This window comes from Hippocampus comes, unplaced genomic scaffold (genome assembly GCF_001891065.2).
Source record: "Hippocampus comes isolate QL1 unplaced genomic scaffold, H_comes_QL1_v1.1 scaffold132, whole genome shotgun sequence".
Taxonomy (NCBI): domain Eukaryota; kingdom Metazoa; phylum Chordata; class Actinopteri; order Syngnathiformes; family Syngnathidae; genus Hippocampus; species Hippocampus comes.
This window is the reverse complement of record NW_017805467.1, coordinates 1106816-1128932: the sequence shown is the minus strand read 5'-3', so window position 1 is coordinate 1128932 and position 22117 is coordinate 1106816. Positions and strand designations below refer to the sequence as shown.

General features: G+C 41.5%; 2 protein-coding genes across 3 annotated transcripts; both read right to left on the bottom strand.

The window, feature by feature from the left end:
* Nucleotides 1-2555: 2555 nt before the first annotated feature.
* Nucleotides 2556-12458, bottom strand: LOC109519106 (uncharacterized). Of its 2 annotated transcripts, none has more exons than XM_019875440.1 (9): nt 12074-12458; nt 9544-9696; nt 8773-8878; nt 8573-8696; nt 5091-7445; nt 4827-4998; nt 4288-4450; nt 3971-4103; nt 2556-3677 (listed from the first exon to the last, which is right to left on the bottom strand). In XM_019875440.1, the coding sequence occupies exons 1-9, from the start codon at nt 12133-12135 to the stop codon at nt 3511-3513; spliced, it is 3435 nt and encodes a 1144-aa protein (XP_019730999.1). In that variant the 5' UTR covers nt 12136-12458; the 3' UTR covers nt 2556-3510. The 2 variants fall into 2 exon arrangements, with proteins under 2 accessions (XP_019730999.1, XP_019730998.1); XM_019875439.1 differs by lacking the exon at nt 12074-12458 and adding an exon at nt 11759-12011.
* A 1023-nt stretch (nt 12459-13481) lies between these two features.
* Nucleotides 13482-21740, bottom strand: LOC109518946 (alkaline phosphatase-like). Its single transcript, XM_019875137.1, has 11 exons — nt 21613-21740; nt 21313-21429; nt 20357-20472; nt 18708-18882; nt 16291-16463; nt 16037-16162; nt 15822-15891; nt 15556-15690; nt 14934-15125; nt 14742-14858; nt 13482-14228 (listed from the first exon to the last, which is right to left on the bottom strand). The coding sequence occupies exons 1-11, from the start codon at nt 21686-21688 to the stop codon at nt 13957-13959; spliced, it is 1569 nt and encodes a 522-aa protein (XP_019730696.1). The 5' UTR covers nt 21689-21740; the 3' UTR covers nt 13482-13956.
* Nucleotides 21741-22117: the final 377 nt, after the last annotated feature.

Genomic DNA, 22117 nt, shown 5'->3' with positions numbered 1-22117 from the left:
GTTGCATGCATATAACACTTGGTGACAGTTCATAACAGGCTAGTGTTAACATTGCTGGCATTGAACAATGAGGGAGGCAAAGCCAGTTCTTTTTGCAAGGGCCTTGTTAGTGGAGACCAGGGAGTGTACAGTGGACTCTAATAATACCTTTCTTTTTAGATTCATTTCAACATAACGGTTCTTCTATTTTAAAACTTTTCCACAGTAATTCTCAGGCTCAGTAGTGTTTGGTGAACACGTCAAGTCGGGATAGGCATCCAAATATATGTTTGTGTCCTGTTATCTTACTAATGGGATTTGTGTTTAGAATTAGTATTGTATAGGCATTTGTAGAATCTTAAGAAGATGCCATCAAATTATGGAAAGCCTGCAAGAGCATTTGGTGAGATTGAAACATTGAAGCCATGTCCATCAGGTTTGTGCTTGCCCCAGTGAACATTCAACGCTGTCGGTGAGTTTGGCTAAATTGAAGAACCATCGACCGTTGATTGTACCCTGTTGTAGGCCGTTACTCCAAAAAGAAGCAAAACGGGCAGATCCTGCACACGGGCATTGACAATGACTCATTGAGCCTTTTCCACAAGTAAGATGACAAATTTGATGTATTTATTTATTTTTACCCCCACCCCTCCAACTCACCCCCCGCCCCCAAAAAAAAACCTACAAAGGTCACAATCAACATTCATTGCTGTCGGTGGGTTTAACTGTATGGAAGAGCTCACTGACCGATGAATGCAACTGTGTCCCAGATTTCAGCTGACCCTCACATCGAATAATGTCACGATATGCTGATGATGCTATTGTTTATATCTGTGCCTGCCCTGCTCCAAGCCTTCCACCAATAACAGGCCAACACGGCTTGCACGAACTGACAGGAAGTTCAGATTGCATCTCGATCACGCTGGCTGTGCTGGAGGGGTTCAAGTCTAGCAGCAAAGGCAAAGCAGGAAGGGGTGGTTGGGATGTCGGTTGAAGATGCAGAGATAGTTGGGGGTGGGGGGTGACCTTTAAAATAAAATTCCATTTACTTTTGAGATATGACTGAAAATATTAACTGAAGCAAGCAAATAAGTCTACCCGAGATGCCCCTCTGCATCCAACAAGATTATTTTGAAATTAAGTTTTCCAATGAGCTAATTTATTTTCATACTTTTTTTTTCATAAAGGTGAACCTGAACAGACTCAAGATTTTCTTTTCCTATTCCTGTGTATTACACCACTGTTTGTTACAATCCTTGCATTTTATTAAATAATTTCCACTGTAATGTGTCAGACAATTTTTTTTCTCAAGTTTTCCATCCATCCATTTTCTCAACCACTTGCCCTCAAAGTTGGGTGAATTGGAGCATCCCGGCTGACTTTGGACGAAAGGTGGGGTACACATGGAACTGGTCACGACACACACAACCACTTTGCCCATTCATATTTTCACTTATGGGCAATTAAGAGTTTGCAGATAAACCAACATGCATGGTTTTGAGATGCAGGCGAAAGGACTGTCGGCAGAGATTTAAACCTGGCACCTCTGGACTGTGGGACAGGTGTGCCAATCACTACTCATTGTAAAAGAAATTTAAAAAAAAAATAGATCATAAAAAATACCAAACTACAGTTTCATTTGTTTTAAAGAATTACATATTTACTAAGATGAACAGAAGAATAAAATGCGAGCTATGACTCCTCAAATTTCGGTCATCTTGAAGAAAAAAAATCAAATATACATCTACAGTTAAGAACAACATCATTGGAAATGCGTGCTTTACAGTGTCATCAAAGCTTATTTATCTGTGTCCACTGAAGTCAATAGTCATTCCACAAAAAGATAACATGAGTCAAATTCACGCCATTGATTTTTTTTTTCACAAAGTGTTTTAAAATTTGCATTTACAGTAATACCTTTAATTCTTGTTGAAAAATTGTGTGTACAGTACCCGTAAGACTTTGAGATTGAGAATTACAGTGGCACAACATACAAATCAAAGTCAAACCATGAAAACAAATCATTTTACACTTAAACCAATGTGTCTACAACTATCCAAAACTCTGTTTGTAAGATGATTATACTGTCAAGTTGTATTGCTGTCATTGAATGAAAACATAATTTCACTTTTTTTTTCTAGGGTTGATGGAGCTTGTTAGCGATTCAAGCAAATGACAATGTTTCTGTAATAAACCTGATCTAATTAGTGATTTATGTAATGAATTCATGTTGCGTGAATAACATGATGAAATCTATCTGCTCTAATATTGGGAGAAAAAAAAAACCTTGCCCATGTAACATAATTACTGAAATGGTTGGAAGACCATGCAGCATTCTAAACCAGCGAGCCAGTAAATGAGTGTGTGTCTATATCCTTGGAGGGTTAATTGTGTGAATGGAACCAAGACTTTAGTCCGAGTGATGATGTGCTATGACTGAGATTCACATAAGCGGAACTCTGCAAATGTGTGTTTCAATAAATACGTTGAAAAGGCTATGAGCAATTAGGCTTGTTCAATCTAAGTACAGGTAATCAATTCTTAACCTTGTGTTGATACGCTATCTCAGTGGTGCCTTTTTATCCCAAGTGCCCCCGAAAAAAAGACTTGTCTCTCCCAAGTACCACCAAAAATACCAACATTAAAATATGGTAGTGTACTAAACATAAGTGTTCACGGCCGAGGTTGTATATCGAATATGGGCAGTCTGACCATTAAAGTTAGACCATGGTTGTCATTTCTGTTTCCCCTGAGGCTGGAATTCTGAATTTCAATCAATATTATGAAAAACAATTGGTTGATGCAAACCTTGATGTCATAAAACAATGACATTTGTAATTTTCAGCAAATTTCACAAAATTGATATTTTTTACAACCATTTTACTCACCTGCTAAAAGAGAAAGAGAGAAATGTTGCCCCACCCTCGTGACTACTTTAGTATGAAATAACAAAGACGCAAGTGTCAATAGTAATGCTACACCTATCCCACTGGGAGGAAATTATGATACACATGATTTTAAAAAGCTACCAACACTCCTGTGCAAATGCCACGTTTGTGACATAAAACTAAATGGAACAAAGATATCTCATTTGAAAACTTAATTTTTTCCCCACCATGAATGTGATCTATAAACTGTACCACCCACGTGAAAGAAATGAAACTTTTCTCAGAGAGGAAGAATAAACAACTGAGATAATGTGGTTGCACAAGTGTACATACCCTCTGAATAACTGGGAATGTGGCTATGTTTCACCAATTACATTCAAAGTCATGTTAAATGTGAGTCAGCCCACACCTGCCCCCACTTACAGAAAAGGAATTCTAATTAACCCCAAATAAAATTCAGATGTTCGAGGAGGCTTTTCCTGACATTTTTGCAGTCACACTTGATCACAAATCCCGGTCTGCAGTCTGCAGAGCGGTAACCGTACTGTAAGTAATTCCAGCTCTTGTTCAGGAACCATCAGGATGAAACGCAATCGCAAATTGTTGAGTTTGAGTTTGTATCAAGATGTTTTCTCTTCATTCCTCACTGTCTTATGTCTGCTGGTCTGAGCTGTCGCTCACCCTCAGCCAGGAATATCTGCATGGCCCTGTAGAGCAGATGGACACCCAGCTCGCGCTTTTTCTTCAGCTGCCAATTGGACACCACACCATAGAAATCTCCGCGCTTCAGGTTGGTGAGCATCTTCAATCCTGTGATACGAATAGCGTTAGGAAAGGAGGGAGGTTGACAAACTGGATTTCATAACTGCTTGATGGGGTATGATTTGCATATGACGTGAGAGTAACCTTGACTTTTTTTTCCCACCAAAACGACAGCTACATTCTAGTAACTTCCATAGTACCTTCGGTGATTTCACAAATTCCCACCCTAACGGACACTACCCGAAACCAAGCACCTCTTAATAATTATCGGCAAAGGACATACTATGGAAATCTTGATTATGTCACACATGAAACAGAAAACAGTTTCTTCTTTCACTTACCAATGGCCTCTACCATGCAGGCCTCTCTTGTGTAGGCCTCCACAGGAATGACGTTCTGGAAGCAATGCAGTGAGATGACCCCCTGCTCGGCGTTCCATATCTGAAGTATTTGCTGCACTTTGGGGCAGAGTTTCTATCATACAGTTGACAAAAAAAAAAAAGTTAAATCCATGTAGTATTTTATTTATATTTCTAATAGCGATGAAAGTGTCAGCAACTTTTTAACTCCTGCATATAATGTACTCAACATTTTAGATTAGTGAAATGATTCAATATGCAATTACAGTATACACATCGGAGTAATTGTTAGACTTCACCTTTGAAGTCTTATCGCCTTTGTAGTACTCCAAGGCCTCGTAAAGATGACTGTAAGGGCGTGAGCGTTTTCCTTTGCCCACATAGAAAACGGCATTGACAAATGTCTGGAAACAGTCCTGTAGGGTCATGCCGTGACTACGACACGGAAGATTTTTGGTCACTCTGACGGAGGGAGAAAAAGAAAAAAAAAAAAGTAAATTAATTAAATTAAATAGTGTAATTTTGTTACTTCATTAAATCCATCAGTCAGGTAAAATGGCAAAAGAGGTTGCACATGGAAGCAAAAAAAAAAAAAAATCTGGTCGCACATGAAGCTAAAAAAAATCTGGTCACACATCTCACAGGGAAACAGGAGTACAAGATGAAAGACAGCCCCATCCTGTGACCAAAGACGGGCTGGATTTCAAGCAGTGCAAGAAAGGACAGAAATTAATTCGACAATAGCAATTTACCCATTTCGTGTCATGCAGGATGTCTTGCATTTTAGCACATGGTAAAAATTGCAGTCTGGCTTTAGAACATGAATCTTGAACATCACCTTGGATCGAGCAGCAGGTAATTGAAGCTGGACTTGATATTGCCCTCTCTCCATTTTCTGTTCTGATCTGGTTGATCAAATTGTTGGCACAAGGCCTGCTCATCCTCCTGACAGTCGGGCAGCTTGAACGTTCGCAGGGCCAAATTCAGCTCTGCGCTATAACCTTCACGTCCTGCACACGGAAAGAGGGACCCAAAAACAAGATTATTAGGATAGCTCGAATAAATGAAACCGAATTATTTTTAAGTCTGACACTACCGATACCTGTTTGTGGCTGTTCTACTTGATCTTGGTGCTGTGATGGTTTCGAGTTAGACCCATGCAACAAGCGGCGCAGCCTTTGAATGTAGACTGGCCTGGTTCGACGACTAATGGGTCCTGGACTTTCTCCCACCTCTATGAGCCTCCGTCTGAGCTCCTTATCCGTCATCCCTTCCGTCTCCAGCAACAATTTACACTGAACCTCATTGGCCTTCTTGTCATTGGGGCCTTCTGGTGGCTTCTGGTTTTCTTTGCAGTCTGCTGTATTGGTCTGCATGGAGCGCCAGTCATAGAGGATGGTCTCCTCACTGCTCGTGGTACTGATGCTGGAGCTGTGCGAGGTGTTAGCGCTCGGTGGAATGTGGGCCTCAATTAGTTTGTGACCCTGCTCCGTATCAGTGTAAAGGTACTCCACCGGTTCATCTGAATTCTCAATGTGCGGACGCCCCCCAGGAGTGTAAGACAGGTTGGCCAGGTGCTGTGACTTGCGGTGAGCCGATAGCAGACTCATGCTGTATCGAGGAGTGCATCCGGTACCTGGCGTGCATGGAAGATCTGAGCTTTCCCTTGACTTCCTTGGGGAAAAATAGCTGGAGCTGGATGAAGACGAGACAGATTCTGTATGCGAGCTAGTGTCCCCTGTGATCCAGACGTCATCTTGCTGTTGGCAAGGTACTTTGGGAAAATCGTTTGCCTTCTTTGTTGCCTCATCTGTACTTGTCACGTCATCTGTCAAAAAATCCTTACCTTCAGAAAGTCCAACCTCTTGTCCTTGTAGGGCCTGGATGACCTCTGCAAGATTTCTTTCGTAGGAATCCATTGAGGATTCGTGATTTTCCTCTAAGATAACAGTGTCACAAAGAGTCTGTGACTCAGCAAATGTGCTACAGATGCTTTTGGGAAGGATGAGGGTATCAGCTTGGCTCGATCTCACACATGAACCTGCTCCGAGGGTGCTGGACGGAGTGCCTGGATAATCTCCGCACAACGAATCTGGTGCTGTGCTATTATCTGAATTGGACGGTATGAAACATGGAGAACGTGGCGAACTGTAGTTGTTTTTCTGAGATCTGGGAGTTGTGTGCCGAGTTCGCACTGGTTTAGGAAGCGTCTCCTCAAACAGGCAAGAAGTGCGAAAGAGGCTCTCAGGGGTTCTGCTATTTCTAAGTGAGCAGCGGCTAAGCCTCGACTGTGTCCGGCCTGTTACGAATGGACTTGGTGTAAACGGTTCTTTGCCTTCTGATGGGTTATCTGATTGAATGTCTTCCAACAGGTAGTTTTCCTCACTTGAGGTAATTCCATCAGGATCAGTGCGAGCCTTAACCACGTTAGTCCTTTGATAATTATCCTCAGTCGGGCTCAGTTTATCAAGTTCAAAAACATCAATTCGAGGTTCACTTTGAGCTTGTGGGACGTCTTCTTCGGGGCGTTTGGTAGTTTGGTCAGAAAAAGAAAGCCGTTTGGGGGGCACGGAAATATCCAGCGCGCTGGCGTAATGGTCACTTTCACAACTACCATAGCTACTGCTGCCTCCGCTGCTACTGCTGGGCTTACTTGGATGTTCCGGCTGTTCTTCTATGTTCCCTAGAGCTTCATTTACAACCTCATCCCCCTTTTTATCATCGTCTTCCGAAGCACACTGACTGATGACTGTTTTCTCCAAGTCGTCGCCTGTACTTTCACTACTTTCCCGGCAAAAAACAAAGACATGGTCTGGTGAGGTGACATCTATGCCCTGCTGCGGGAGAACTGTTGCCAAACGTTCGGAATCGAGAAAGCCAGAATACTCCGAAAGGTTGAAAGACATGATGCCATCACCCTGCGTATCCTCAACAGCCGCCATCTTTTTCGGAGATTCAGGAGTGAAAACAGGAAAATATTCGTCAACATCACAGAAGCTGACACTTTTACCGTTTGCTCGTCTGGAGAGAGATCTGGGAGGCGAGTTGATTTTGGCAGTAGCAATTTGTCCATCCGCCGTGGGTATATTAAGTACAGCTCCTTCTGACAAGAGCACATCCTTATCAGCAAACACATCATTTCCCTTTGGAAATGGTATTGTGGGTCCCGCTGTGGACATCCGTGTGCTTGATAAAAAGGAGGCCTCTTCAGACGGCCAGTGTAAGAAGGTGCTGGAGTTCGGATTATCTTGCATTTCAGTGTCTCCATCCAAGAGTCTGTTACACATGAATGCTTTGCAAGATGTCCTTCCATTTATGTTTGAACGGTTAAAAAATGAAGACCGCCTCGTGCTGCTTAAAGGGACTTCACCAAGGTCACTTATCACAGATGACTGGGACGTGAAGCTGTAGCCACGGTCAGGAAAGCAAGATGTGTCTGTGCAGTCAGAATATACCGCTATGAGGAGATACAAGATGAAGAGAAAACTGATAAATATCACAGCAGAGCTCCTTTTTTAACAATCTAATGAGACTTTGTTGGTGCTGTGTTTTGTGCGTATTACTGCTGTTATCTAATGGCAAAACGTGTTCCATACAAAAGTTGTTCCTGGAGTAGATAAAATAATGGTCATGGAGAAATGTTTCCTATGTATTTTGTATTTTTGAGTAAAGTTCTGTCATAAAAACTATTTAAATGTCCCAAAACAATGCAAGCCTTTATCATTTCTTCACCAATTTTTGAGAAATTGCTTTTTGATAAAGGTGATCAGTTCGGTGGAGAATCAAAAGACTGTCGTATCTTTTTGGAGTCATTGTGCGATACCACTTGCATGAATGAGCTGTCGACCAGCGAGCAGTTTTTGCCAGATTCAAACTGTCAATTGACATCGGCCATCTGTGACAAGTGATCAGTCGAATTGGTTGCTGGATAGAGAATCAGTACAAAAGATGCAGGTGACAAATGCAAACACGCGGCAAAGAAAGAGGCATTATTAAGGAAATGAACTTCACCTAAATGTTGTTTTTTACTTTTTGTTCCTGCTTGTAATATGAGTGTTTTGGTCAGATTGGTTCGTGTGCATTTTATTTCATGAAACCCTGACTCTGAACGGTATGATAAACATTGAATTGTCGGACATGTTCAATGTGTGTCAGTGTTGTTTACCAACCTAATGTGAGCTCTCGTGCCTGTCAGTGTGCCCGTATTTGCTCGTACATGAATGCGCACGCGCACTGTTTCAAAGAATTACAGTCTACCGCCAAAAGCATATTGTTGGCCATGGCAGCGTTGAGCCAGAGGCTGAGCTGCACTGTATTTGTTTACTAAATAACAAGGCAGCTACACTCCCTGTCACTTACCTAACATGTTACATGTGGGAGGTTTTTACGATTCTGCACGTTACCAGCAGAATCAAAATGAGAATACATCAATTTTTTTTGTAGCTGTCCATGACCCACACAAAACAGGTCTGCGACCCACCATTTGCGAATCACCGCTCGATAGTGTAATGCACTCTAGCAGAGTGGTGAACAAAACAAACTGTATTTTTGGTAAATTTCCGTTTTCCAAAAAGATTTTCTTACTGTATTTGAATTGAGGCAGGTCCTCCTCTCCCGTGCCCGCACAACTGGATACATACTCCTGTAAAAGCTGAGCACACCTTCTGTTGTCCTCCAGTTCTGCAAGGCGCACTGGTGTATTTCCTTCCTGCATGAATGAAGAAGTGTTTTAAGATAAACTGCGGGTGCATTCTGTGGCCCAATATACAGTCGGTAGACCTTACGTTATCTTTAATGTTGGGGTTCCCACCATTCATCAAAAGCAACTTCAGATTTTGATAGCATCCCCAAATTGCAGCGACATGAAGGGGAGTTAGGCCCTCTGATGATCTAAGAGAAAGACAGCAAAACTTTTTTTTTTTCAAGGCTTGGAATAAGTAGATTTGCAATTTGTGAGGCAATAGTCGTATGTTGTGCTTCAATACAACATATTGAAAGGCAAACCAGCGAATGGCCATTTATGTCCAAATGTTAAGAATATTACTGAATGCTCACTCAATATGCCCGTAATACTGACTGTTCCAGATATTTAAAGAGGGAAAAAAAATCCTCAGAGTGGACGCCGTTAGGGAAAGCTTTAATTTTCCTTCTGCTTCGTTAAATGCTTCAATTCCGTACTGAATGGGAAACAAGGGAGGAGGGAACACTCTGTGCTGAACTTAAACATATTACCGCGGCGTACATATGAATTGTCATTGTATCATGGAATTCACATTTTAATATTCACTGTGGAAGCGTTCAGACATTAACAATTCAATTGTTATATCCAGCAATTAAAGATACGAAATGTTTGTCAAATATTGCCATGAAATATCGTCAACAATCAAAAAATCGTCAAATGACACATTTATGTTCAATCAGTTAATCAAGAAAAGTGTTTATTGTCAAATCTACAGTTTCTCTGTTGAATGACTTTCTTCGCTGTCCATAAATTTGACTATGTTCAAAAATCGCAAAAGGTCGGCACCAACATACAAGTGGCCTGTGTCACTCACCTAACATTCGGATCAGCACCGTGTTGCAGTAGCAGTTTCAAGCAACGCATGTTCTTTTCAGTTTCTTTGCCGACAGCCAAATGTATGGCAGCCACCCCCTTACTCCCCACAAGGTCAGGGATTGCACCCTGGGAGAGAAGTAGCTGCACAGATCTGTGGAGGAAGAGGCAATTTGTCAGACTTAGTCAGAGAGGATGCAACTCAACCATATCAAAATAAACAAATTTTTTGGGGTGATACATCCAGGTGCACAATAGGGCCTGTAGTAAGACACTGACATTCTTGTCCGGCGTATATTTCCTAAGACACCAATCTTTTTTTTTCGGCATTAACTATCTGTAATTCATGAAGTTGTGCTTGAGCACAAAATTATAATTAAAATTATTGCCTCAGGTATTGTATAATAGAAAGTGTAAATGTCTCATGCTGTAATTACATGTTTACTCCCAAAACAAATAGAGTGAAGCGCAGCCTATGGCTAGAAGACTTCATGCTTGTCAATTTGCTGTTGACATTTCATCAAACTTATGCCCCAGCATGCAACCGTTTCACAGTTCTGGGGTTGAGTGTTCAAATACCGGTTCCAGCCTTTGTTTGCATGTTCTCCTTAATCTTGTAGTTCTCAAGATCGGTCTTGGTCTCAAGTTTGGTCTCGAGACCACTTTTTAAGGATATCTGTCTCGTCTCGGAATCGAAGGCATTTTTACTCTGTCTTGTCGCGGTCTCTGACAGTGCATACTCAGGATTTTTTTTTTTTTTTTTTTTTTTTTTTTATGAAGACCGGTGAGACCAAGCCAGTACTACAGTGATCAGTGAGGAACGCAGAGCGCGGTAATGCGCTTCCTTCCTGGTGTCGCCAGGAGTGCCACGCCCCTCGTTCAGACTCTACAAATGCTTAGGAAATGTCCCTGGATGCAACCTTTATTGCTGCATTCAAGGAAGGTAGAAAGTCGGATTTATGCCACTCAGACTGTGTCAGATCCAGCCTCCAAGCGTTCGAGGCAAATGTAAACAACAAAGATTGCTGATTTCGAGCCACTTGTTGTTGTTGTGGTGTATCACAACACATTTTGACCTCCAGCAAACCTTCCTCATCATTTCTTTCATTTATATAAATAAGGGAACATCTTCTCTTCAAAGCATTTCATTGATTTCACCACGCAGTCAGCGGACATCACGTTGTTATTTCGAATAACCAAATTAATGTAATAATAAATAAAGCTGACTACAAGTAAAATTATGCTTTGCTATTAATGCTCTCGGCGCCCTGGTGGTCCAGTGGTGAGCGCGTCGACCTCACAGTGCAGAGGTACGGGGTTCGCTTCCACCTCCGGCCTCCCTGTGTGGAGTTTGCATGTTCTCCCCAGGCCTGTGTGGTTTTTCTCCGGGTACTTCGGTTTCCTCCCACATGATTGAACACTCCAAATTGTCCCAAGGTGAGAGTGTGAGTGTGGACGGTTGTTCGTTTGTGTGTACCCTGCGATTGGCTGGAAACCAGTTCAGGGTGTCCCCCGTCTACTGTCTACAGCTGGGATAGGCTCCAGCACCCCCCGCACCCCTTATGAGAATAAGCGGATCGGAAAATGGATGGATGGATATTCATGTTCTGCATCTCCATGGAGATGAACTAGAGGCATATGTCAGTTATACTCGTCGTCGCGCAATTACATCAGTTAGGAAAAAGTGAATCCAATTAATTTGAAACAATGCTGTCCTTTCCTATGTTGAAAAGGAAGGACCTTTTCATCTCTCCATGCCCTGGTGACATAATCCAACAAAGGTGAAGGAAAGGTGTCATAAAGGTTCGTAGAGTTCACATTCCGAGGAAGCCCTTCGTCTTAGTTGGTGTGGTCTTGACTACAACAGTTTTCTCCAGGTAATTGGCTTCCTCTCACATTTCTAGAACCATGCATATTAGGTTGAGTGTATAATACAGGTCCATGTTTGACCACCAGTCACCTGAACCGGTAGTAATTAATTAATTAATTGTGTCATGCTGAATGCAGAAGGCAATGTTATCACGTGATTACGTGAAACTTTAAATAATGACCTTTTTTTTTTAACTGGTGTGGCAACCATGAGCCTCATCATCTACAAAAAAATTAACTCTTCGTAACATTAACAACATTAAACGCCCACTTTTCGTCAAACGACAATGCATCATTTCTATCAGTTTAAAATACACAGGGAAGCAAGATTGTGATTACGCTCTTACCGACAAATACTCCACATCATTTCACGTGCTGTGTTGTTATGCTTTTTCGGACAGGATGATGGAAGTCGAATCATTTTAGACATGCACGTAGTTGCAGCACAGCCAACACGATACATTTTCCACCAAAAGAAATCCCAATTGAATACGTATCCTGCCGACATACCTTCCATTTAACCTTATGAAACGTCACCCAAAAGTGCATTTTGACGAAGGCGACGGAAACGTAAAAATCAACAATATGACGTACAAAATATTTGTCCGAATCGAAGTCGAGCCCCACAAGCATTGCATCAACAAAAGAATCATATACATCACCGAGGTTCTCCCTTGTTCACTGCTGCACACAGCTGACTTTCCAGTCTTCTCTTCTGATCCATGGCCACATTCGTTCAAAACATAAAAAGGTTCTCCTTTATTCGGGTCTGCACGGTGGGATTACAGTATTTACATCCTTGCAGCAACACGATCGAGGTAATAAGACTGCAGCGAACAGGCTAACCCAGAAACTAAGGAGTTGCGTTTGGGTATTATGTGTGCATAATGCAACACGGTAATCGGCATAAGCGTTCAGCAGTTCAATATTGCCATGCACCTCGATCAAATCATTTAATGCGGTTTTTCTTAAACCTACGACCTCGATATCATGGCAACCTTTTGTCTATTATTTTCGACTACAGTGTATACAAAACTTCCCTCCAAAGGTAAAGGACCCTCCCTTTTGATGACGTTTACGGATGGCACGCTCCGCCTACCAACGTTTAGTCGCATTACCGCCACCTCCCGGACTGGAGTTTGCAACGATACATCTTTTTTTTTATTTGTTTTCAGTACATTAACACTCACACACGCAATATTCTACTCATTAATCTTGTTTCCTTTAAATGAATAATGAACTAATGCTTGCCAGAGTCCTCGTTCAACTTTTTTTTTCATTTTGACAACTCCGCCAAACATTCACCAAATAGTACATCAGTAGTAGTACATCAATCAGCAGCCGCTAAAACTGTTAAAACTATAATGGCAGTGCTGTGGTGGTCTCTATTTATGACCTCCAGTCATTTTATCCTTCGCCTTCATTGTGATTCCCCCCTGCTCGGAAGTGAATGGCATGCCATTTACAAAAGTCTGCAATGGCAGCACGGCGATCAATTGGTTAACACTTCCATCTCCCACTTCTGCGGTTGGGGGGTTGAATCTGGGCTCCAATGGGAATTTGGGACGTTCTCCACTAGCTTGTGTGGGTTTTCTCCAGTGCTGCATATTGCTATTTACCTGGTTTCCATCTTAAATCATTGTTGACAATTATTGTGAGAAATCAAAAACACACACACACACACACACACACACACACGCGCGCGATCTAAATGCTGTAGATGAATATCATTAATTATTCATAATAACATATAATAAAGGTAATTTTGGCAAATCTGTTTATTTCAAAAGTGTGTATAAAACCTTCAATTAATCAGTGACAAAGAAGTAGCTCTCAGTTTTAATAGGTTGTTGACCCCTGTTTTAAACTGTCCTTTGGTGTGAATTTGAATGCAAATGGTTGTTTCTCTACATTTTGCCTTCGATTGGTCTCAGTCCAGGGTGTACCTACCTCATGCCTAAAAGCACTCGCGCACACACACACACACACACACACACACACACACACACACGCGCGCGATCTAAATGCTGTAGATGAATATCATTAATTATTCATAATAACATATAATAAAGGTAATTTTGGCAAATCTGTTTATTTCAAAAGTGTGTATAAAACCTTCAATTAATCAGTGACAAAGAAGTAGCTCTCAGTTTTAATAGGTTGTTGACCCCTGTTTTAAACTGTCCTTTGGTGTGAATTTGAATGCAAATGGTTGTTTCTCTACATTTTGCCTTCGATTGGTCTCAGTCCAGGGTGTACCTACCTCATGCCTGAAGTCACCTCCGGTAGAATGGATAGATGGATGAATGTAATATAATTTAATATTTATTAAAAATATGTGAAGAAGTTATTACAACATTGCTTGAAAAAATGTACTGAAGGCAATGGCGTTAGGCCACATTGAACATCAAATTTGAATCTGCAACAAACAATCATTTTAAGGTCAATAAATACAAATTACTTAAATGGCAGTGCTAGTGGCTTTTGCCACTCGGCAGAAGCCCAACCATAATATTGTTGGAACAACAAGTGATGTCAGGCCCAATTATGATGAGGAGACGGAGAAAATAGTTAGGCCAATGAGGAGGAGTAGCAGGCTCGGGTAGACGGATGCAGCATGGTTAGGATGGTTGAGTTTGCAGTCCTCATAAGGCGGCAGACAAGCTGCGTAAGCCATTACATGGGCAATGTAGTTCTGTTCCTGGACCCCATGGAAGAGGTGGGACATTGGACCTTTGGCATATATAGCCACATCCTCGATGCCGTGAGTCTCTGAGTCCAGAGGGACTGTAGCCTGTTGACGATACTCTTTACCCACTGAAGAAGAAACAAATAGTGGATTAGATTGAATGGCCTCCAGATGTTTCTGAGACACGTAAAGACTTTTTAGTCTCGACCTCAATGATAAATCACAACATACACGTAGATTGGACTGATGGCATAACATGCACCAAGGACACAATTGAAGTACGGAAGAATAGATGTGTTTGCAGATTTGAATTTAATTTAGAGGAAAGGAGGAATGGTGCATACCACTTAAGTTGTGTGTATATTCTCTATGTATACATTTGAGCCTCTACGTATGACATTGTGAACAGAATAAGTCATGGCTTCCTGTAAATTGATCGATCATAATTGTTCCATGCACAATTGATACTTTTTGTGACATTTGGTTTGGTGGTGTGCTGTGAGATTTTTATCATTTGACATAGGCGCTTTGGCTCAATAAAAGTTGGGAAACACTGATCCAGGGAGCCACATGTTACTCCACAAGGTGGAGCTACTATATTACTTTGTGCTCTCTAAAAGGCCTGCTGGCAGTCCACTTACTTGCAATGGTCTCATTTACATCTGGACGAGTTCCATTGAAAAACTGGTATCCCGGTCCATTTGCATATCCAGCGAGAGTAAAGCGCTTTTTGTCATCAGCGATTCCGCGCGATACCCCTGTAGATCACATGATAAACAAGTATCAGAAAGATGTTTCTCCCACTCAAAAACTGTACGGTGCAAAAGCATCACCTAAAATAGGGTTTCCTCTGGCTGAATGTCCACCAATCGAGAAGACGTGTGAGTGGTCTGCAGTGACTATAGTCAACGTGTCCAGCTCATTTGTAAGTTCGGCTGCTCGCCCGATGGCTCGGTCAAATTCAATAGCTTCAGTGAGAGATCTTATGGCCCTGCCGGCATGGTGGCCGTGATCTATTCTCCCCCTTGAATTTCAAAGACAAATGACTTTTCAAATGACAAATGACAAATTAAAAATGGCATTTCAAATAATGCATGCACAAAATACAGACTCAATGGTCTTGTTGGATAAATCATAATTGTCCTGAGACAAAATGTAACTAGCTGTTGATAACCAACTTACAGATGAAAAATATAACACAAAGTATGTGTTAAAGCAGATTTTTTTTCGTGTATAAAAAGTGAGCAATGTTGAGCCGGACAAATCAAATTATGTGACATTTCTACCTGTTTTTCTTGAAAACAAGAAAAAAAGAAATACCGGTAAATGGTCAGGTTGTAAAAAGCTTTCTGGAATAATATGTTTACTAATATCAAATGTGTCCCATATATAACATTGATATGTATGAAATGTAAAGTTTGTGGTTGTATCTGATGTCAAAAAAATTCTACTTATCTTCCACGAAAAGGAAATATCCCTTTGGGTTTCTGCTCAGAATCTTGATGGCTTTCTCGGTCATCTCAGTTAAGGATGGGTCGCTTAACGGATTGCGCTCTATCTCATAGCGACAGTCCTTGGGCTCGAAAAGACCTAAAGACAGTGAGAATAGTACTACTTAAAGCAAGGCGGCAGCTGTTTGAATGGCAAGTTTGAATGGTGTAATAAAAGAATCATCGACAAAAGTGCACAATGCAAGCCTGATGTTTTGTAACCGTACTTACCCATAAGGAAGTCTGTTTTGGCAGGATTGACATCATCAAATTGTTTTTTGTTCCAAACATACTTAGCCTTCTGTTGACCATGAAAAGTACATAAATAAACCCATTACAGAAGTTGCGGATTGTCTGGTAAATAATGCTAAGAAAATTTGAATTGCCGTGGACGTTGCACGGATTATTCCACAGAAGTGTACACACTTGTGAAATACTCCTCTCACCTTTTTATTCTTGAGCCACTCCACAATAAGGTTTTGTCCATCATTTCGATCTCCTTTAACGCTGGGATATTCTGGGTCTTGCATGTCTCTGGGAAACATGTACTCTCGACCACCACCAAGTATGACCTTGAAATGACACATAAGCAGTTTTAGCAGCATTAGTGTTTTCTTGAGGTAAATGATGATGAAGAACGTGCAGTGGTAAATACTAGAGACCTTTGAAATGAAATAATGTTCTCTGCTGTAAAACTTACATTGATCTCAATGTTGTGAACAAGCTGGTATGCAATGTCTCGACAGCCGTTCGCAACAGCCTCGGGGGAGAGATCCGAGTCAGCGTACCAACCTCGGTTGGCGGTGTGAGCGTATGATGCGCCTGGAGAGGCATGCTGAACACGGGTGGTAGTGACTATCCCAACTGATTTCCCTGAAATGAAAAAAAAAGTCATGGTCATGTGAAGATGTCGCTGCGTATACTCAATAAAACAATTATCAGCTTCTGTAGCCTTTTTTTCCCCTCTGATACGCCATTTCGTCTGATATGTCAATCAAATAGCCAACTTACATTGAGCATGACAAATACAGTATTATTAAAATAGCAGTGGGCGGCCCGGTAGTCCAGTGGTTAGCACGTCGACTTCACAGTGCAGAGGTACCGGGTTCAATTCCAGCTCCGGCCTCCCTGTGTGGATTTTGCATGTTCTCCCCGGGGCCTGCGTGGGTTTTCTCCGGGTTCTCCGGTTTCCTCCCACATTCCAAAAACATGCATGGCAGGCTGTTTGAGCACTCTAAATTGTCCCTAGGTGTGAATGTGAGCGTGGATGGTTATTCGTCTCTGTGTGCCCTGCGATTGGCTGGCAACCGATTCAGGGTGTCCCCCGCCTGCTGCCCGAAGACAGCTGGGATAGGCTCCAGCACCCCCCGCGACCCTAGTGAGGATCAAGCGGTTCGGAAAATGAATGAATGAATGAATAAAATAGCAGTAGCCCCTAGCATTAGTTGATTGTTGTGTTCCATTGCATGTCCCGTCAAGATTTTGTACTCTGCTGTTGATTCCGTTATATGGAGCCCCTTGTCAAAAAAGAGAGAATCACAAAGTCTAAGTTGACAGCACTTGCCACAAGGCGCCCTGTTATGAATGGGCCCGGGCCCCGTTAGTTGCCACATCCTCCTTTTACTGCACAGTGCACCGCCATCCCCCGGCCCCCCTTCCCCAGCCATTTTTAGTTTGTGTCACCTGCATCACAGTACAATTTTAGAAACACTCATTTGAAATTTTTGCACAAGTCAATCACCTGCAAGATGGAAGGTATTACTCTATAAGGATGATAATCACAATTAAACAACCCAAATTATCACGCCAGAAAGTTTTATTTTGAATACAATATATATATATATATATATATATGAATCAACCCTCCGAAGTTTTTCACACATCTAAAATTGCAAACAGCAATACGCAAAAATATATTCTACAGTATGAAAGCAAGACCCCACAAAATGCAACTAAAATTACCAAGATGAGAGCGACATATTTAATTTTACAGTACGTCTGTATCTAACAGCCTTGCATGTGTGTGCAATTTTGGGTGGCGCGATGACTCAAAAGATCTGACGTGTTGCCTGTGCAGCAATTATTTTCTTGCGTTTTCTGCATACAGGGTAATTATATTGGTTTTAGTTTCCATCTGCCGCCTCATAAAAACTGAAACACGGCCACACATACAGTGTAAATGTGGCGTCGTTTTCTTCGTCTTCCCTTTTTTGATGGTTTGCTGATATGCCGCACAGTGGATGCCAGATGTCAACGATACTTGAATACTTTTAAATCAATGGTAGTAACGAAACTCTAACACTAGACATTTGACACAGTCACTGATTGGGAACTGCACCCATGCTACGTGCACCTAATTCATGCAAGTGTACCACTATCCCGTTCGGCAGTGGTGGGTTATTGTAGCCAGCAATGCCTTCTGCACTGGGCAAAAATACATCAGAAGCACCAACCTACATTTACAACCTGAATTCCATGATCTTTTAAATATATTCCCAAAAGTGCATTTTCTTCAATTTGTAACATAACTCTCGGCTGGGCTGCTTACCTTAGCTAATGTATCCGGATTTTAGATTTTTTTTTTGGTGGGGGGGGGGGGGGGGTGCAAATAGATTTAAACTAATCTGATTTAAAATTTGCCCTCGACACAATAAAGTCAGCATTTTTCCATCCTTTGATTGGTTGGTCACAGTGAGTCAAGTTTTTTTTCAAGAAAAACAAACCTTTTGCAATTTGTGCAGTTGAATACATTTAATGACCTTTACATCTGGCGGTTTATGTGTTTATGTCACGTTATCATAAACATTTATGAGACGATTATGTGGGACACTTGTGGGCTGTTAGATTGCATTTTTGCATATTGATGGTTTTTACAATCGTTCCGTGACAGTGATGGTGTTAAGAGGTGGATTAAGTCAGCTAAGTCCCCAGTGAAGGCCGAGGTACAAAATGAATAGCCCGTCTCTGCCATCGGTGTTATGTCATAAATATATTGTGTATCATAATGTTTAGGAGCATGGTTCTAAATTTCCAATATGGAACTTGCAGTGAGGGGATTTGGTGCAGTTTAAACATGGTGCATTTGAATTAGATTGATTTAGCGAAAACTAATGTTACCTGCTTGCTTGGCTCGATAAAGCACAGATTTGACTTCATTCCCATAGGTGGCACTGCAATTGTACCTTGGAGTGGCAGCAGTGACTCCCAGCGTGCCATAGTTGGCTTTCACTCCACATAGGTATGCAGTGGCTGTACCAGCACTATCTGGCATTTGTTGGTCTACATTGTATGTCTGCAAGGTAGAACGTAACAACAAAATCATCACATCGTCATGTTGCTTTTGCAAAGCAAGTTCAACCGATAGTGACATTTCAAATGGTATCTTGTATGATATTTTCACATCTCTAAAAAATGCCCATAGTACTTCAACTTTACAGTATTTGCAGTAGATAATGAAATTCAGCACGAAATTCAGCACAAGAATTTAAGATGGAGAGACCGCAGGTGTGTGCAACCGAAGGCCGAATATTTTTTTGTTTCCCCTAATGGAATACTAATAAATGAGCAGTGAGAGCGATTTTAGGTCTCATCATTATGCATAATCCAACTGTCTACAGTACGGCAGACTGACACCCATCTCTACCGGTCTGGTTATTGCTGCTTCCTGCTCGATTCTCTTCCTCCCCTCAAAGGCCACCACATCTTCCTCCTCCTCCTTCAAGACCAGCTTCACCTCCTCATCGGCACAGCCATGACGAGGGTCACCCACTCCCTCAAAAACCCTTGTGCTACTGACCTTTACCACTAATGTTGCTGCAGCTAAGAATTACAACAATAACCATGATGTATTACGTTCACACACACACACACACACACACACACACACACACACACACACACACACACACACACACACACACACACACACACACACTCACACATTCACATCTTGTACGCTTTCTTCTGTCAGAGTAGTCATGTTCGTTTGTTCACATATCAAATCAAATGCAAATATCTCTTAACTGTCAACTTAATCAAAGTGCAATGTTGTCTAATCACAAAGTCAGGTCACGGAGACTTGATCAGTTTCTGATGGTGAGCAACAACAAGTATCAGTCATGCAATATATAAGGACTAAAGTGCTTCAACAATTTTATCATTAAGTGAAAAGTGTTACTACATCATTTGCATGAAAAATGCACAGCCTGCTATAGGTCAAATCCATCCATCCATCAATTTTCCGATCCGCTTATCCTCACAAGGGTCGCGGGGAGTGCTGAAGCATATCCCAGCTGTCTTGGGGGACACCCCGAACCGGTTGCAAGCCAATCTCAGAGCACACAGAGACGAACAACCATCCACGCTCACACTCACACCTAGGGACAATTTCGAGTGTTCAATCAGCCTGCCATGCATGTTTTTGGAATGTGGGAGGAAACCGGAGTACCCGCAGAAAACCCACACAGGCCTGGGGAGAACATGCAAACTCCATACATTTATATTTACCTCCCTAAAATTCATTCTTTGTCTCTGGATTGAGTGACATATTGTTCTTTCAGTTTGAATGCAGTCTTTCATTTTTATGGCTTATTTTGTTGCTTCTGATTTCTGTTTGCTTGCGCAAAGACTATGTTGGTTTGCTTCATGCTTTAGCTTCACTTATTTTTTGTGTGTGTCTTTGTGAGAACTATACCTGAATATAAATACATCTGTTCCAAATCAACATCATAGTGATTTGTAATCTGAGTTACAATGAGTGTGCTGACCTTCGACAATGCCAGGTGAGGGAAGGTATCCATGACCAGACTGGTCTCTTCTCCAGACCGTCCTGCCTTTTGGCCTTTGAGAATGCGGGCAGCAGTAACTGTTGTTACTCCCATACCTAGAATTGGGTGGGAAACCTGAATGTTAGTTCAGTAACATCGAAAACCATACCACAAGATTGCCATAGCTCTTTAGTAACCCCACGAAGCTCCAATATTATTGTGCCTTCTATGGGGCAGTATTGTTGGACTTGTTGGATTAATTCCCATGCTTGTTTTCAAGAATACGACTTTCATGGAATGGTTAAATGTGATCAACAGCCACTGATAAAAATCCAAATAATGTCTCTCAGCATGTATGTGTAAATCTGATGCTATGTTGTAAATGCACACATGAACTCTTCAATAAATCTGAATTGAGTTAAGTTGTAAATTATTGACCTTGGCTCATCGAATAAACAGATAGAGATGAACATTAAGAGTCACATATATTGCACAATTTGAGATTAGATAGGAAGAAGAAGTAGGATAAGCATTTAACCTCTAATTGCCCCTTAATGGAGACCCAAGTGGATAGAATCGGGACAATACATTTTAAAGATCCTACGAGATTTCTATGGAGTACTGATAACATTGACCCCAATGTTTCTGTTCTGTACAAGGTCATCAGAACGCACTCATACAAAATATGTGCCATCAAAGACAGAAAACACCTTTGCTGTCAAAATATTTGTGAACATTTTTTTCCCCTCGAGGCAGTTTGACAAACAAGTCAGAAGTCATCACCTCTGCCATAATACCTTCCTTGTGCCATTTAGTTCACGAATTTGATCACTTCGTTTGAGAGCTTTACTACCACAGTGATTAAACTTTCACTGCCATGAACCAGTGGCGTATAATTACCTTACTAATTTAAAGAGGCTGTTTAATTAGGAAGATAATGTCTTCCCTCAACTCACCGTCCCCAAGGAAGAGGATGGTGTTCTTGGCTTGGTGGAGATTAGGCTGAATGTTGAGAGCAGTATGAAGAGCTTGCTTCCCTTTGTTGTTCCAGTAGCTGGCATGGAGCTCTTCCTCTTTACAGAGGAAAGAAACAGCGAGTGAGTATCATCCAGATGTGGACTTGGAAGATTCCAATAATTAAAAACAATGAAGAATAATTTTGTGCCAACTCTTTGACTGGAAAGTCTGTATAACGTCCTGGAGATAGAAATAGTCACCTGTCATGTATTGTCATAAAATGTGTGATAAAACTTTACCGTAAACAGAGACAGTCCTTTGGATTGAAATGAAAATCAGTAATCCACACAAAACGTACATGCGCTTCCCAGCCATGCTCTTGACTGAACTGAGTTTGAAAATAATGCACAGGGGGAAAACAGACCTTTATGCATTTATAGTCGCAGTTAAGGAACAAAGGGCACATACCTTTTACAACAGGCAAAAAAAAAAAAAAAAGAAGGCATAGACAAGGACCAGTTGTAGGGGCGCTAAATCAGTGAGGTACTTGGTCTTACATTGGGTATAGTTCACATCGGTTTTATATTACTGCAGCTTCCTGACCAGAAAAATGTGAATAGAATACAACAGATGTTTTTGATGCTTACTGATATGTGATATTTACGCCCTCCACACGCAAATACAATCAGTTGTGTGAGTACAGTAACACTTGACATTGGGTGTGTTAATGGCGTTCCAGTGGGCTATTATCTTATTTATCTTATTTACACTGTCAATCATTATATTGTATGCTCATGATGTTCA